General features: G+C 46.6%; 5 protein-coding genes across 5 annotated transcripts in view; all 5 read right to left on the bottom strand.

Moving 5' to 3' along the window:
• Window positions 1-111: 111 nt before the first annotated feature.
• Window positions 112-553, bottom strand: Pmar_PMAR010603 (hypothetical protein; the record flags this gene model as incomplete). Its single annotated transcript, XM_002782707.1, has 4 exons — window positions 112-188; window positions 235-323; window positions 368-421; window positions 462-553. 4 exons carry the CDS (start codon window positions 551-553, stop codon window positions 112-114), a joined length of 312 nt encoding a protein of 103 aa, XP_002782753.1.
• A 190-nt stretch (window positions 554-743) lies between these two features.
• Pmar_PMAR010602 (hypothetical protein) lies at window positions 744-1,436 on the bottom strand (the record flags this gene model as incomplete). The annotated part of the gene is made up of 4 exons (XM_002782706.1): window positions 744-855; window positions 919-1,077; window positions 1,123-1,234; window positions 1,346-1,436. 4 exons carry the CDS (start codon window positions 1,434-1,436, stop codon window positions 744-746), a joined length of 474 nt encoding a protein of 157 aa, XP_002782752.1.
• Window positions 1,437-6,368: 4,932 nt separating this feature from the next.
• Window positions 6,369-7,934, bottom strand: Pmar_PMAR010601 (Serine carboxypeptidase, putative; the record flags this gene model as incomplete). The annotated part of the gene is made up of 9 exons (XM_002782705.1): window positions 6,369-6,464; window positions 6,681-6,809; window positions 6,917-6,994; window positions 7,053-7,130; window positions 7,269-7,329; window positions 7,467-7,539; window positions 7,586-7,674; window positions 7,719-7,772; window positions 7,813-7,934. 9 exons carry the CDS (start codon window positions 7,932-7,934, stop codon window positions 6,369-6,371), a joined length of 780 nt encoding a protein of 259 aa, XP_002782751.1.
• Window positions 7,935-8,094: 160 nt separating this feature from the next.
• Window positions 8,095-8,787, bottom strand: Pmar_PMAR010600 (hypothetical protein; the record flags this gene model as incomplete). The annotated part of the gene is made up of 4 exons (XM_002782704.1): window positions 8,095-8,206; window positions 8,270-8,428; window positions 8,474-8,585; window positions 8,697-8,787. 4 exons carry the CDS (start codon window positions 8,785-8,787, stop codon window positions 8,095-8,097), a joined length of 474 nt encoding a protein of 157 aa, XP_002782750.1.
• Window positions 8,788-14,636: 5,849 nt separating this feature from the next.
• Pmar_PMAR010599 (conserved hypothetical protein) overlaps window positions 14,637-17,933 on the bottom strand; it is a gene marked incomplete at its 5' end in the record, with an annotated part of 4,815 nt that continues 1,518 nt past the window's right edge. Inside the window, 6 exons of the mRNA XM_002782703.2 lie at window positions 14,637-14,799; window positions 15,130-15,203; window positions 15,743-15,838; window positions 15,890-16,056; window positions 16,320-16,538; window positions 16,936-17,083. Of these exons, the coding sequence (XP_002782749.1) occupies window positions 14,656-14,799; window positions 15,130-15,203; window positions 15,743-15,838; window positions 15,890-16,056; window positions 16,320-16,538; window positions 16,936-17,083 (848 nt within the window). The 3' untranslated portion in view covers window positions 14,637-14,655. The remainder of the gene's footprint in view (window positions 14,800-15,129; window positions 15,204-15,742; window positions 15,839-15,889; window positions 16,057-16,319; window positions 16,539-16,935; window positions 17,084-17,933) is intronic.

Raw genomic sequence — 17,933 nt, 5'->3', positions numbered from 1 at the left:
AGAGTAAAATAGTACGCCAAGACATGGTTAAGGGTAACGGCTACACCGTAGGTGGTAATACCACCAGGGTGTTCGGAAATTCATCAGTCGAGTTAGCAACATCGACGATCCTCACACGCTTCTATGAATCTCATCCAGTTGGAAAGCAGTAGCATCATCACACCACAACGCGGCCTTAAAACACTTATCTGAGAAGCTATGATCAACAGAAACAGCACATCCCGAGCCACCCACCTTCTTTGGAAGGCTTCCCAGGACCATTGGAGTTGCAATCGGCGAGTGCCGCTTGACAGACCTTCATATCCGATTGCATTTTATTTAATCTAGGAATGCATGATGAGCAAGTGAAAGAAGCAGAGAGACTCACATATCCTGAGGCACCAGACTGCGCTGAGATGCCATATCCACGCATCCCTGGTTGCTGAAAAGAGGAATATTTATATTAGGAGGGAGAGCCTTACACAGCAGACGGGTCGATTGCACCAGAAAAGATCATAACACCCCTGAAATTCGCCTTCAGCTCCTGGTTCTTGGTAATCTGCGCACCCAACATGACGACAAAGGGGGCTACAAGGATAAGCATAGGCCCTCAGTATGCTAGTAAAGACAATACCAGATAGTGACACTCCGACGAGATGGTAATCTCTATTAAAGTGCCCATGGATCTTGAAGAACTCGGTCAAGAATATCATCCTGCATGCAGGGGAGAAAGATGCTCGGAGAAATCATGTCGTAAGAGCAACTCACAAGTTGGCTACAGCGTTTTCCAAGTGTAATTCTAAAGGTCCCAGGCTGAATCCAGTTGGCCCTGGTGCATCGACCCAAATACCGTTAGCATGCTGAGTCCACGAGTAACTGAACAACAGCCTATATATACACGATATGTATGGCCACAAGATGCGTGTTGTTTCGCCTAACGGGTTTGGCAGCTGTTTGGTCCCAGTCGGATCCGCATGGCATGGTCCATTGAGCCCCATGGCGTAACCGATACTGCTATCACCCGGGTCACCGCCGAGGTATACGAAAGTGGGGGCCTTGCTAGGGTGCACATCGGCCTCAATAGCCACGTAAAAGTATCTGCAGAGGTTGTCTTTAAGAAAGGCGTAGACAAGCGGCACCAACCTGTTCGATCCATTCACTTGCACATATCCAGAGTGCTGCTTTCCGAAACTTGAACGGCACAAGGGGCCCGACTGAACCGTGATGTTTTCCTTGAAATGCTGCGATGACACGCCTGAGAAATTCGTGAAGAATACGGCTCCCATGAAATCATCTTTCTAGCCAGCATTGGCTCGTGAACGATGTTGTAAATCACAACTCGTGACCAATCGTACGAGAATCTTACCATTCTCTTGAGCATGGTCTCTACCATTCGTCGCTTGAATCATTATACCCAGAGTCACAGCAGCAAATATGAACATTCGGAGGGCGGTCATATTATTCAATAGGGACTTCCGAATAAATAATCTTCGCTGTTCAGAGCTGATGCGATTAATACAATAACACGCGAGAGCGGTTCTCTATGAGATGATGAAAGGGAAAGGTTTCATTAGAAGTAGGCAATGGGCTGGTGCAATCGCCACCGATGCGGGTGTGGGAAGACTTCCTCGCATATGGACTATGGTCACCGTAAAACACACTCACAACTACCAGAAGAAGCGAAATGGCACACCAGACTCTGGTGACCAGAGGTGCGGAAACTCAGACGGTCTGTTACTCGCAAGTTAGATTCGTAGGATTATAGTCGCAATAGTGGACCGTCCATCACCGCTCAATTCACGCTACGCTATGCTCACGCCGTGACCCTCACGGCGTGAGAGTTATGGAGCTGCGTGTGACTCACGCAACCGCTGCGCTACGTTGTCCCCGGAGAGAACAGCAACACGTGGCTAGCCACCCCAAGCGTGGAACATTGGTGATGACTCTGGGAATGCGTGATAACTCATATACCAGCGCGAGACCTACACCTTGCCTGTATCAGTGACATAAGAGATACGGCCCGTGTATCATACGAGTGTGACGGTCACGCTTTCACTATAAAAATATCGTCCTCGTTATAGACGAACCAGATTTGAGCACTTAGCACATATGCCAGTTCAGAGTTCAAACGATGAATAGAACGGCGCAGTGATACGCCCGGCAGAGGATTTGTGTTTTACGTTGGAGCGCGGGAACACGAAGAAATCCAGAACACTCTGAGCCGGAGCGTTAAAGTCCTTCATCAAGTGTGGAGCTCCTCGCGACGCATGTGTTATGGGTTGTGACTTCCATGTGGAGCGTTTTATGTGTTACCACGTTCCGTGTGGGCGATTCAAAGTTGACGTCAATCAAGGTAGAAGTTAACGACTTTGAAGTTGTTGATATTTGTTTGATTCGAGATGGTAAAAAAGGCCAGATATCAGAATGTGCTCTCAGGGCACTGCTCTATGTGCTGTCACTGCACGTATGATCCCCATTTGCGGACAAAGGGGCTCTTGTCTACTGAGGCTACTGGGTCACTATTGCTCTTCCACTAGTACAAGGGGAAACCATGAATACTCATACTCGGAAACCAAATGCGAATGAAAAGATCAAACGATTGATTGTTCATGCCTCGCAAAACACAGATCGTTGCCGACCGCCCTTGCTGCAAATACCCTCATCGACCCCGTATTGGACTCTGATAGAGCAATACGTGCAGGATTCGTCAGAGGTCGCCGAACCTTCTCTTTCACCGAGGAGCGGCTCTGCCATCGTCGAGATGATCTCTAATCGTATCCTTCGCGAGACGGAGCTCTTGTTCGAGGGCCTCTCTCTAAGTGGAAGATTATGAAGCTCAGACGAAGCACTCGGAAAGTGCAGCCGCGCTACTCCTAAACAGCCTCAACAAAAAACTCAAAGCTGAGACGCTGAAGCCTCAAACTGAGTGCGTTCTAGAAAAAGATATTCCTCACAGACCCGTGGTCTGGGACCACCAGGGATAGCAGCTTGCACGTTTCAACTGTCAAGTCACGTGGGCACCGTTGCATGCTGTGATGAACAAGTGCATCGGTACTGTACCTGGGTTCGCAGAGCTTCAATCTCTCCTTCAAGAGACAGCTTCGACAGCTCCTTATCTACAGAGTTCCTTTGCAGTACCCCATCCTTGTTGCTCACATGTGGGATTCGCTGCTAGCTGAAGGTTTTTCACCTGAAAAAGGTCATATCACTGTGACATGGGACATTCCAGCCAAGTTGAAAACGGACCGGAGACGGGTTCAGAGATTAAAGTTTGACGCAATCGGAGTACGTTGGATCTCAACATACTGAGCCCATAGTTGAGACTGAGCACGTCGGAACTGCCTGTATTTACCAGTCTTGGCTGTGAGACTGTCGTCTTCGAAAAAAGCATCGTTTACAGAGCGGCATAAGAACTCATCGCACTTGGACTCAACACTAATAACCATCTCGATTTGGCTCAATGAGCCACTCGGGCCATAATGTTATAATGAAAGACATCTATCATAACATTATGGCCTGCATTCGGTATCTAAGAAATACGACTGATAAACCCATGACCTCACGACATGAGACTCACATGTTTGGAGCGACCCCTTCTACGAGGAGGCGAGTCGGGGGATTATGCCTCCATGAGCGTGAGCTTTGCTTCATTTGAGTACTTCAGGGCTCAAAGCTTGCCGAAAGCTTCACCGGTATCGTGCTATGGTAGGCAAGAGAGAAATGCGAGCGGGACCATACTTTCCCGAAGAACACCAGCCTTCAGATTGCTAACAGGGGCTGTCTGTAGCTTCTTCACGCAACTTTCCTCCCCTTTCAAGTTCTAAATCCATTGAAGTACACCAACAGCATTAGTTATCAAGTTTAATAGGCTTGGCGGCTTTGCGGATCGCATGCGCTAAAGCTGCTTCGTCATCTGACATTGATGTGCCTCTATTATACGATCCGCAGTCTAAATCGTATGTTGAGGGAACAATGTTCTCGGAACATCGATGGCAGGTTCAAATTTTTGACACCTCTATAGCCTTAGCATGAGACGAGCAATCCCACCCGACACACCAACCGAGACTATAAGCGCCCTACTGATGACAGGATCTTACACTAACTCACTGTGCGAACACCAGCTGGAAATCCAAGAAAACTAGAGAATATTAGGAATAGTCACACACTGTCAGTCTGATAATCAGAGTCTGATTATCAGACGCTGATTAACACTTTTTGATAACTCTCACACAATACACTCCGCCTTAGCTCGAGCGAGGGAGCTGAGGTCTGGAAAGAATGTCATTACGCAATCATATACGCCCAACCGTACTACGGTTGGGCGTATATGATTGCTCACTAAGGTTACCGTAGTGAGGACTCCTCACCGAGGAGTGCGAGGATTATGCAACCAATCAACACGAGGAACGGCCTGACACACTTTTTGAGAACCGGGTTCTGAGAACCCGGCAATAATGATATACAATGGGTCCTACGAAGCTGCACAGTGCAGCACTCACCTCTTCGAACGCCATGCCTCTCAGTGATCTATGAAATGACGAAGGGTCTGAAGTGAGCCATTTACGTGCAGTTAGCTAAGATAAACAAATTAACCATCTTCCCCAAGTATAGCTCATACAATATATCCCTATGTGTGTGGAAGCGCATGATGGACTTGAATCTTTCTCGATGGGCCATCGTGCTCCGATGGCAGCTCTTCAACCGACCCTTGCGCGAAAAGGATCTCCTTTCTTTGCGCGAAGATAACGACGAAGTGGTAGTGTTCGCACCAGTATAGTCACTGTTAGAAAGAAAGGGCCATCACTGACGCGTTCGAAGGCTGTCAACTGGAATGCCTACTCTGGAGCCATCGCTGAGCGTCGTTCAAATTTTGCATGTGCAGTTCCGGGTCGGAAAGATTGTGGTGGAAAGTTGTGGTGGTTTCCATTTCCCTACGTAATTGTGGAAGATAGACTTCATCGTCGTAGTCCTCCTTCACTATCAATATACAATATACTTTTCTTTCCCCGCGGAGTCCGTGGCACGAACCAGCCTTCGCGATCTCAGTAGTTCCTCTTGATTGACCACCCTGCCGAATTGCTAATTCAGGAACCTACTTCCCAGAAAAGAGGTTATAATGGAAAACTCGGAAAGTGCGTCACGTTGATGAATGAACACCTGAAGAACGGACGGCCGTTGCAAACGTACTCTAGTAAATGTCATTTACCCTATAGTTGTGTGACTGAACTGGAACACGAGACAGCCTTGTGGATGGCGTCAAATCCAATAGATTGCTTGGGCGCACGCTAATGCAATGCGAGGAGGATCAGTAGCCATCCCAAGAACTTACCTGAATCGTAGAAGCAACGGGTTCTCCACCAACTGAACTGGAACACGAGACAGCCTTGTGGATGGCGTCAAATCCAATAGATTGCTTGGGCGCACGCTATTTGCAACAGTGACCAACAACGCAAGATCTCGTTGTTCAGGGTCTCGTTGTGTTGTTGAGTGACTATTCCGCTATAACGTCTGCAATCCCAATCGCCAAGGGATAGATCCGACGAGGAGAGACTTTGCTGGAATCTGTTCAGTAACGTCGTTACTTCAGTTGCTGAGGGTCGCAACAGCTCATTTCAGGAGATCTGCGAGAGTTCCTTCAGATAGCCTGTTGCCCAGACCGGTCTCAAGACAATGTTCTAGTCATCTAATTAGCCTTATAACAAGGCCCTCATTCAGTTGATCTTGCTAGATGAGGGCCCCCTACTAAGTGAGATATTTCCCACTTTTACCATGCTGCAAGCTCACATCCGTATACGGCGTGAGTGATACGTAGCTTGTTGTGTTGTGGGAGAGTTACCGTTGACCATATGGGAAACACAATGCACCAGGAGTTAGTGCAAATGAAATCTATCATTCAAGAGTAATTAGCTCCAGTCAGCGAGCCACATCTTATGAAACGGTCAGCCGTTACAGGCGAGCGACGTTATCAATACCCTGGCGGGCGAGACTCACTACCGCATGCATGCCACAAGCTTACATATCTGGCTTGAACGGTTTAGTATACACGCATCACTTAATGCGTTAGTAACGCAGCGTTACTGACATTCAGATGAGTCCAAATTACAGGGACGGTTTCTTTCTTCACTTTTCTTAGAGGAGTCTTCTAATCGAGTGTACCAATAACCTCGTGACCAAAACTGACAAGCAACACAAGTTTCGATCGGAAATCGGCTTTGGAATAAGTAAGAACGTCTCGTTCTTTTATCGACAAAAAATAATTTATCTACGCTCGTTCTGAACGAGTCGCATGATCACAGCTATATGATCTGTGTTATGAAGAGAGATAGATCAGCTGGATACAACTGTACCAAAGTACGATAAAGGGCCTTGGACATCGAGATGGATGTTGATCATCCTTCCCAGAGTTCACCAGAGAGGAAGGAATTGAATGCCCGCTGCATTCCTCCTGGCGCGTTTAAGACCATGTAATGTCCCGAGTTGATCACCTGAAATCATAAATTCAGCTTTGCAGCGAGTAACGGCGCTGGGGGTGTCCTCCTCAATCTTCCAAATGAATTGAATTCGACATACCTTAATAACTGCAAGGTGTGCTCCATTAGCGAACGAGTAGCGATAGTACTTTCCAAAGACGCCAACTCCAGGATACTACGAGATGGCAAGTCTCAAAGCGCATAATGAACATTGAGCCTGAGATGGCTCACCTGGAGAGTCCGAAGGGGGGACGAGGCGAGCTTCAAACCGTAATTGATTTCACCTTTCAAGGAGAAGACCCATTTCTCTGTACCGCCGTAGTTAGTCACGAAGTCCTCAGCGCCATTGAGGATTAATACCTGATTCACACTGTGGGAATCCCACAGTGGGATGTACGACTAATTGTACGTCTTATCCTATGATCAGCGATAGAAGCCACTTATGCCATGAATCACAGAGGCCTCACCTTTATTCCTTGATCTAGTAGTTCATTCACGAAGTATGTTGTATCATAAGCCGAGTAGGGTATGAAAGCTTCGAATACCTGAATACTATAGAATGACGACAACTCTCCGCACTAGATGCGGGATGCGACAACAGACTTCATAGTTCATCCTCCTAAAGATCTTTGCAACTCCCAGCTCCTCCTGAACACTTTTGCTGTTCAGAAGCTTCTCTGCCTGAAATCAATAACATAATTCTCAACCTCTTCTGGGGCAAACGAGAAGTGGGAGTCCGAGTAAAATGCAGGTCGATTCTCCCCTATGTGGCCATCAAAAATTAAAAGTGATAGTCAATTGAATCAGCGGCGCGTCTACATCTCCAGGATTGAACTTGTAGAACTTGTATTCACGGCCGGCTTTGGTGCGCACATCGCATCTAAAGCGAGAGACTCTCGTCGAGAGTAAAATAGTACGCCAAGACATGGTAACGGGTAACGGCTACACCGTAGGTGGTAATACCACCAGGGTGTTCGAAAATTCATCAGTCGAGTTAGCAACATCGACGATCCTCACATGCTTCTATGAATCTTTTCCAGTTGGAAAGTAGTACCAGTATCACACAACGTCGCGGCCTTCAGACACTTATCTGAGAAACTATGATCAACAGAAACGGCACATCCCGAGCCACCCACCTTTCTCTGCAGGCTTCCCAGGACCATTGGAGTTGCAATCGGCGAGTGCCGCTTGACAGAGCTTCATATCCGATTGCATTTTATTCAATCTAGGAACGCATGATGAGCAAATGGAAGAAGCAGAGAGACTCACATATCCTGAGGCACCAGACTGCGCTGAGATGCCATATCCACGCATCCTTGGTAGCTGAAAAGGGGAATATTTATATTGGGAGGGAGAGCCTTACACAGCAGATGGGCCGATTTCGCCAGATAAAGCCATAACACCCCTGAAATTCGCCTTCAGCTCCTGGTTCTTGATAATCTGCGTACCCAACATGACGACAAAGGAGGCTACGAGGATAGGCATAGGCGCTCAGTATGCTAGTCAAGACAATACCAGATGCTGACACTCCGACGAGATGGTAATCTCTATTAAAGTTCCCATGGATCTTGAAGAACTCGGTCAAGAATATCATCCTGAATGCAGGGGAGAAAGATGCTCGGAGAAATCATGTCGTAAGAGCAACTCACAAGTTGGCTACAGCGTTTTCCAAGCTTGACTCGACAGGTCCCAGGCTGAATCCAGTTGGCCCTGGTGCATCGACCCAAATACCGTTAGCATGCTGAGTCCACGAGTAACTGAACAACAGCCTATATATACGCGTTATGTATGGCCACAATATGTGTGTTGTTTCGCCTAACGGGTTTGGCAGCTGTTTGGTCCCAGTCGGATCCGAAAGGCATGGTCCATTGAGCCCCATGACGCAAGCGATACTGCTATCACCCGGGCCACCGCTGATGTATACGAAAGTGGGGGCCTTGCTAGGGTGCACATCGGCCTCAATAGCCACGTAAAAGTATCTGCAGAGGCTGTCTTCAAAAAAAGCGTAGACAAGCGGCACCAACCTGTTCGATCCACCCACTTGCACATATCCAGAGTGCTGCTTTCCGATACTTGAACGGCACAAGGGGCCCGACTGAACCGTGATGTTTTCCTTGAAATGCTGCGATGACACGCCTGAGAAATTCGTGAAGAATACGGCTCCCATGAAATCATCTCTCTAGCCAGCGATGGCTCGTGAACGATGTTGTAAATCACAACTCGTGACCAATCGTACGAGAATTTTACCATTCTCTTGAGCATGGTCTCTACCATTCGTCGCTTGAATCATTATACCCACAGGCACAGCAGCAAATATGAACATTCGGAGGGCGGTCATATTATTCAATAGGGACTTCCGAATAAATAACCTTCGCTGTTCAGAGCTGATGCGATTAATACCATAACACGCCAGAGCGGTTCTCCATGAAATGATGAAAGGGAAAGGTTTCATTAGAAGAAGGCAATGGGCTGGTGCAATCGCCACCGATGCGGGTGTGGGAAGACTTCCTCGCATATGGGCTATGGTCACCGTAAAACATACTCACAACTACCAGAAGAAGCGAGATGGCACACCAGACTCTGGTGACCAGAGGTGCGGAAACTCAGACGGTCTGTTACTCGCAAGTTAGATTCGTAGGATTATAGTCGCAATAGTGGACCGTCCATCACCGCTCAATTCACGCTACGCTATGCTCACGCCGTGACCCTCACGGCGTGAGAGTTATGGAGCTGCGTGTGACTCACGCAACCGCTGCGCTACGTTTGTCCCCGGAGAGAACAGCAACACGTGGCTAGCCACCCCAACCGTAGAAGATTGGTGATGAGTCTGGGAATGCGTGATAACTCATATACCAGCGCGAGACCTACACCTTGCCTGTATCAGTGACATAAGAGATACGGCCCGTGTATCATACGAGTGTGACGGTCACGCTTTCACAAAATATCGTCCTCGTTATAGACGAACCAGATTTGGGCACTTAGCACATATGCCAGTTCAGAGTTCAAACGATGAATAGAACGGCGCAGTGATGCGCCCGGCAGAGGATTTGTGTTTTACGTTGGAGCGCGGGAACACGAAGAAATCCAGAACACTCTGAGCCGGAGCGTTAAAGTCCTTCATCAAGTGTGGAGCTCCTCGCGACGCATGTGTTATGGGTTGTGACTTCCATGTGGAGCGTTTTATGTGTTACCACGTTCCGTGTGGGCGATTCAAAGTTGACGTCAATCAAGGTAGAAGTTAACGACTTTGAAGTTGTTGGTATTTGTTTGATTCGAGATGGTAAAAAAGGCCAGATGTCAGGATGTGCTCTCAGGGCACTGCTCTATGTGCTGTCACTGCACGTATGATCCCCATTTGCGGACAAAGGGGCTCTTGTCTACTGAGGCTCCTGGGTCACTATTGCTTTTCCACTAGTACAAGGGGAAATCATGAATACTCATACTCGGAAACCAAATGCGAATGAAAAGATTAAACGATTGATTGTTCATGCCTCACAAAACACAGATCGTTGCCGACCGCCCTTGCTGCAAATACCCTCATCGACCCCGTATTGGGCTCTGATGGAGCAATACGTGCAGGATTCATCAGAGGTCGCCGAACCTTCTCTTTCACCGAGGAGCGGCTCTGCCATCGTCGAGATGATCTCTAATCGTATCCTTCATGAGACGGAGCTCTTGTTCGAGGGCCTCTCTCTAAGTGGAAGACTATGAAGCTCAGACGGAGCACTCGGAAAGTGCAGCCGCGCCAGCTCAAAGCTGAGACGCTGAAGCCTCAAGCTGAGTGCGTTCTAGTGAAAGATATTCCTCACAGACCCGTGGTCTGGGACCACCGTCCAGGGATAGCAGCTTGCAGGTTGCAACTGTCAAGTCACGTGGGCACCGTTGCATGCTGTGATGAACAAGTGCATCGGTACTGTACCTGGGTTTGCAGAGCTTCAATCTCTTCTTCAAGAGACAGCTTCGACAGCTCCTTATCTACAGAGTTCCTTTGCAGTACCCCATCCTTGTTGCTCACCTGTGGGATTCGCTGCTAGCTGAAGGTTTTTCACCTGAAAAAGGTCATATCACTGTGGTATGGGACATTCCAGCCAAGTTGAAAACGGACCGGAGACGGGTTCAGAGATTAAAGTTTGACGCAAGTGGAGTACGTTGGATCTCAACATACTGAGCCCATAGTTGGGACTGAGCACGTCGGAACTGCCTGTATTTACCAGTCTTAGCTGGGAGACTGTCGTCTTCGAAAAAAGTAGCGTTTACAGAGCCACATAAGATCTCATCGCACTTGGACTCAACACTGATAACCATCTCGCTTTGCGATGCTTGATTTTCGTGAATTCGGCGTGTGCCAAGCTCAGAGAAAACAGGGGTTCCATTAGCTAACTCTGATGATAGTTCACAGTCATCAATTCTGCATCATTCGTCGAGTTGGTACACTCAGAGAGCATGGCATTTCTGGTATGAAATATCCTCCAACTTTGGGCTCAAACGGTTTCATACAAGAGAGTGGATCCCGCTGCTAGTTGAGCCTAGTCTCGATTCGCCGAGAACGATCCGGCCCACCTCAAACATTGCCATTCTCAGATCGTCCTTCAACTCAGCTGTTTTCATGATCACCGATGCTATCACAGCTGTGGCAGCGGCGGAGGACATTCCAGCGTATCTCGAGTCAAGAAATACAAATGGATAGTCGCACTCGCGGTGAATCGAATCATTCGATCACCTCGCTTGCTCGCAGAGCTCGAGGTCGCGTATGGACAAAGCATTCTTCAGCTGTCGAAGTTCAGACACCATGCACTGAAATGCAACGCAGTTAAGGAATGAAAGGCAACACTTTCAAAAGAGGTGATCAGCATTCACTTCCTTCCGCAAAGGCAGACCTCCTCATGCGCTCCTCCAAAACGACATTCCTTGTATATAGTCGAAAATCAGCTCAGCAAAAAAGCCGAAATGTCTCCAGTTTTCTCACTTTGCTATTCCTGGAACGAGACGCTCTCGGAGAGACGTCAGAGGTGCTTGATCCTGCAGCAGCACCTAGGCCGTGTCAATAACACTCGATTGTCTATTCGAGACTTCGAACACAGTGACCCCACACCGTGAAGACACGACATTCGCAGCACGATAGGAGACTGTCGAGGGCACTAGGCGGGCTCACTTCCTGGGAGGCTTCGACGGGCCGACGAGGGAGCAGACATCCTCCTCATCGTAGTCATGATAGAGGACCTCGGACCTCTGCGCTATGGCAATTTCGTGGACCTTTGGAGGCAGACGTATGACAGTACTGGTGTAACTCAAGTCGCTTAACCGTCGAAGTATACATAGAACATAGGTGACGAGCTCGATAATGGAGTATATATCAAAATAGACCTCTTAGAAATTCTAATAACGTTCCGAGTCAATGTTGTTTAATGCTCAAATGGTTAACTGCGTGCGTTAGTGACGATATAGAAATTCGGAGAAAACCTTGCGGAAATCACTGTCACTTTCCTACTAGGAATCTTCCACAATAGTGTATCGTAAAGCTACAAGCGTATCTCCATAATAACTTGTAATAATCTTGTATTGATCTATGTCTCAACAGCTGCCGTTACTGGTACAGAACCCGTACTGCCAGTACTACCTACCTGTACTACAGGTAGGCCACGACTTGAGACATACCCGTGTACAAATTTAGAGAATCGATGGCATCGACTCTCAATTGGTTGAACAAGTCCAGTATTGCATCGAATGTTGTGGAATGCTGTTGTGAATATTCGACCACGGAAATATATTGATTGGCATTCCCTAACATGGCGGCAGATGCTAGAGATCGAATCTGTGTCCAAGTGTTTTGGAGAAGCCTTCCACATTCAAGATTGGTGGGAAGTTATTTTAACACGTTTACCACGTTGCCAAGTCACTCTAAGATTGACTGCTTCACTCAATGTTTGAAAGTGAGTCCAAAAAAACCGAGTCCAAAGCCTGGAGAAGACCTGCCGGTACTAGTGCGGACAGTCCCAATGATAACGTAGCCGGAGAGCAAAAGAATGAGAATGATGAAAGTAAGGATGTATTAGTTGCGGCAGCAGCACGTCGGCCGTGCTATATCGAAGGCAAAGTACGTCGTCCTCCTTCTTCCTGTTGGAAGCTCACAAGTAACTCCTCCAAAAGTAGAAATAGTGGTAAGTAGAGTACCGGTCCAAGGGAATTATCTCTCCTCCTCGTCATTACCCTATCCGACAGGCAGCAGAAGCACATTCTCATATAAGCTGCCCAATCGCCCCACCATAGTTCCTCCGGTAGCTCTAGTCACTCTCTGCTAGTTAAGTGCGACCATCAACGAGATCGACTAATGCAGGGAAAGCTTCACCTCGCAGGCATGCTTTGCTACCCAACTTTCACAGAGAAGTCAGTTGCGGCGAGTTCTCTGGGACGTTTCTGCACCCGATGTATTCTGCTAGGAGTTTAATATAAATTTTATTCGATTTTGGTATAAAATCCAATTGCAAGAACGAATATCATATTCGGTGTTATCGAATCCTTGTGTGAGGTTCGCCGTGTAGACAAGTATTTCGTCTCCCGAGATTGGCGATTGAAGTTCCTCAAGCTCAGGGATCGCATCCTACTCCGAAATGACAGGGTTTCAGGAAACCTAAATTTGGATATACCTCCGAGTCGGAGGCTCCGATAGCCTGAATGTCGCTGACATAGGATTCACTTGGCCCCTCTCACGGGGTCCCGTAACACGGGTTTTCTTGTACTTTGTGTGCACAATCGAAACCATAAAAAAAATCAGCTCCGACACACTGTATATATGAGGCTCCTCAAGCCTTAGGGTAGCATGAAGACATGTCTGTTTAATAAAGACCCAAAAATGGAGTTTTTAGGGTAAAGTTTCCGAAATTTCCGCTAAAAATGGGAATTTCGTCAAGCGCGGAAATTTGAAGAATCCCGCGGAAACATTTTCGCGGAAATTTATGGAAATGGTGGAAATCGGGAACCCTGCTTCAGACCTGCATTGTCTAGAGGCATCATTCGCTTGTAGCGTGGGTACGTGATGTCTTAATACATCGCTCTCTTCTCGCCCAGATGAGAACTAGAGACCGCATTGTTCGTACGGGTTGATTTGGCTTTGACAAGTTCATCTCTCCTAAGAATCTCCTGCCCAATGAGGAAGTTGGCTGTGTAGGGATCCAGTTTGCTCGAGGATTTTATCGGTTGAGTGATAAATCTGTGGCGAAACTAAAGAGTGTGCTCAAGACTCCACCAATCCCTGCTCGTGGTCTTGGAGAGACGATAAGAGTCTCTCTTTTCACTCAGCATTCGGTTGGTCGCCAGAGATTTCACCGATTGTCTGGTCCCAATGCATCGTGCCCTCCCATCTTGTAGCTCCCCGGACCTGTTCCTATGGGCGAGGGACTGATAATGCTCTTGAGAGCCCTCCAGGACGTTGGAGCTCTAGCAGCTCAACTACAATGACCAATTGAAGATACTTTCGCGGTTAGGGTGCTGCAGATTCAGACTGTGGGGCCTGTCTCTCTTAGAGTCTAGAATTCATATTATATAGGCCGACGATTCTGCGGCAACCAACCTTCAAGATTCCTCGAGATCATTCGATTAGCAAGTATCATCATCAAGATGATACCATTAAAACTGAATGTGCGATAACATCATATATTCAGCTCTCTAGGACGTCACTATCATACGTGGGAAGTGTTCCCACGTATAGTACTAGCTTTCAGGAGGTGGAACCATTCATATCATGAGTATCATCGATATCTTCTTGCCGAGGTGGTGTGGAAGAAGAAGTTGATGTTATATTCCTGAGCGACTCCATTACTGTAATTTCACATCTCCAGAGCTTCGAGTTTAAAAGTTCGAGATTCCCCCAGATTATTCGTGTAGTGCGGAGTTGCGTAAACTGCTCGGCAGGCTGAAGGAAGTCCAGTTCTAACTTGCACTATTATGTAACTCGACCAGAGGTAAATAATCCTCAGGAAAGGATAAAGATTCAAAACGGATACAGCTAGGAACGTCTGGAACGGGGACAAAGCTTTGTGTCTACTTGTGTGATATTGCAAACTAGGTACGGACTATACCGTATAGTTTCAATTTACTGATTTCCGAACTTTTCCATTTCCGAAGATTAACCGTATATATCAACGCAAACACACCCAAGGTAATAAGCGTATCTTTTCGACGTGTTGGTAAACGTTTGACGAAGTAGCGACTATCGGCGATGACGACTTTTCTTGCTGTCCGCAGCAATGAGGTCGGCGACCTCATCAGCCGACACAAATGTACCGCCAGCCATGAGCTCGCGGAGACGCTTGCGAGGGTTCTTCGACTTCTTAAATGAGGGGGAATCAACAACCTGATTATCATACGGATGGAAATCTTTAATTTCAACACTTGAAACTGTCAAGTCATTCGATAATGCGTGATGACATCACGGTGATGCACATTGATTACTGATAATGATTGATCGCAAGCGTAGTATACACTTGAATTTTCATATTGTCATTTTTTATTCCTTTCCTCCTTCATCCGTTCTTATGCGCGTACGGTTTGGTTGTTATCACACGTATAGCGCTATTATCACTCACAATGATAGGTCAAAGCTCACACGGTATACAATCAACCCTACGAGTTAGCAGCCTCAGATTAAAATCATGCTGAACAGATGCCGCGATATTAGCGCTACCTTCTCCTCCTCCTCCTTCTCTGCCTCTTCCTCGTCGGCGCCAATACCATCCATAGCAGCGAAAGCGGCCTCATCTGACAATCAGTAGATAAAACACTTCAGTAGACGCTAAGGCAATTCACTGCGGTAATGAATGAATATTTCGCACAACGGAGAGTCTCTCTGAAAAAAAGTATTTTTCCGTCTAAAGTCGCGTGATTCAACGTTTTGCCACAAATGGTCCCATATCAAGCCCTATATATATCAAGCCTCGTTCGAACAGAACTAGTCGCACGCCTCTCAGAATGTTTGCTGCGTTTGATAACTACTGCGGTAATCACAAACATGCTATACCGTTTGACATCAAGTCTACAGCTAGTCTTAAATCTTGTATACTGTATGTGAGCTAGCAATTATGCGTATATACGAATATAGCGTATATTATAAACAGTATATAATGTTATATATCACACTATATTATATATATTATATATATTTATTATCACATATATTATACTTTATACGCACAGACCCAAGGATGGACAGGGTGTATGGCCCGATGAGGTGCGCAAGGTGTGGTATGAACCATCATACAATTAAATCATCCGACTTCCCGCACGAATATTCATCTTACCATCTTCATCAAAGTCGCCCATATCTTCCTCCTCACTTTCATCCTCCTCCTCAGCAAGCGCCGCAGCCAGAGCCTCATCTTCTGACTCTTCCTCATCTAAAAATACAAAAACTTGTAAACAAAAATCGCTTCGCTCCGCTAAGCTACCCTCCGGCATATCATCGCCCATTTCTTCATTGGCCGCAGCTTCAAAGAACTCCTCCTCCTCTTCACCTTCATTTTCATCTTCAACACCAACGTAATCTTCCCTGTTCTTTTCGCTCGCCCTCTTGCGTTCATCCCGCATGGCGACTACTACAGGATCGTTGTAATATCTGCCATGGCCAAATACTGTCAATCAATCAGCGCCTAGATACGACCGCGCGCCACAAAATTATACCATTTTCACTAGCACATTCCAATCCTGAGAACTTGACCGCGCGCCACAAAACTATACCATTTTCACTAGCACATTCCAATTCTGAGAACTTGACCGCGCGCCACAAAAATCCTCCTCACCAACTCCTCCTCGGCTCACTTCAAACCAGAAATTACCCACCGAAAATGACCGCGCGCCACAAAATTATCCCTAGCTCACCGAAGCACACACGGCAGTGCAACTTGTCCTCCCTCTTCCTCCTCCTGCTCCTCCACATTCATACACAAGCCGGCCAGCGCCTTCGGGAAGGAATTCACTTCAATAGTTTCTCGAGCCGTTTTCATTATGCCAGTTTTGTCCGCTACTCCCGGACAGTAATGATGTTTCATTGGCAGCAATTCCCAGCAACACTTCGACCCATCAAGCGCCGCACTGTGTCTGAGAAATTACAAAATTAAGCCTTCCACAGACCGCAAGTCGAATGAGTGTTATGAACCCACTGATTCAAATCCGCAACGGAGTTTCACCACCCGTTTTACGCGAAGTGGCGTAATACTCCACGTGAAAAACGTGATATTCGCGATGTGAAATGTGAAATGTGTTTTTCACTAGTGTTTTTCGCATCACGGGTGAAACTCCAATATAACATTTCGCGAATTACATCGTTCTACTCCTTTTGACAAAAAAAGTTTTTTTTCTTCACCGACATTTTTCTACAAATAAAAACTTGTCACTCGAAAACTGGCACATCACCAGTTCAATTCTAGGTCGCGAAAACATTCAGTCGTGTGATATTCAATAACAACTTCCATAACATTCTCCACCAAATGCCCACCTAGGGTCTCTTTCCACAGCATCATATTTCTTCTTTCCCTCAACAGCTTGCCAATCTATCAATTTCTGCAATTCCTCAGAGCGCGTTAGACCCAAATCCAACGCATGCTCAGCCACAGCAGACATACCCGGCTCGACCGTCATGGAAGCTGAACATAAAACCGTAATTACCTCACCAAATTTCCGACCGAAAAAAACTACAGCTTTCTTGATTCTCGAAAAAAGCGATTTTTTCTCAGAAATTTCTAATTTTTTTCGAAAATTTCTCCCTATCGGGCGCGAAATCAATTCATTCACTAACTACACTGGGCTAGCGACCACCTTTATCCTACACCTATATCTTCACAGTGATGTTATCACTATTTCATAAACAAGTGAATATATCTGGCCATTTTCTACTGTCAACTATACCGTCACGCGCCACAAAATTGCCCTATTTTGTTCAACTATAAAATGCTGCTATCAAAAACCGTCACGCGCCACGATATTATCCCATTCTGTTTGGCAATAAAATGCTGCTATCAATTCCGTCACGCGCCACGAAATTATCCCATTCTGTTTGGCAATAAAATGCTGCTATCAATTCCGTCACGCGCCACGAAATTATCCCATTCTGTTTGTCAATAAAATGTCGCTATCAAAAACCGTCACGCGCCACGAAATTATCCCATTCTGTTTGGCAATAAAATGCTGCTATCAAAAACCGTCACGCGCCACGAAATTATCCCATTCTGTTTGTCAATAAAATGTCGCTATCAAAAACCGTCACGCGCCACGAAATTATCCCATTCTGTTTGGCAATAAAATGCTGCTATCAAAAACCGTCACGCGCCACGAAATTATCCCATTCTGTTTGGAAATAAAATGCTGCTATCAAAAACCGTCACGCGCCACTAAATTATCCCATTCTGTTTGAAAATAAAATGCTGCTATCAATTCCGTCACGCGCCACGAAATTATCCCATTCTGTTTGTCAATAAAATGCTGCTATCAAAAACC

Source organism: Perkinsus marinus, assembly GCF_000006405.1.
Source record: "Perkinsus marinus ATCC 50983 genomic scaffold scf_1104296938510, whole genome shotgun sequence".
Classification (NCBI taxonomy): domain Eukaryota; phylum Perkinsozoa; order Perkinsida; family Perkinsidae; genus Perkinsus; species Perkinsus marinus.
Note: the sequence above shows the minus strand (reverse complement) of the source record. Positions and strands in the feature narration are given on the sequence as shown.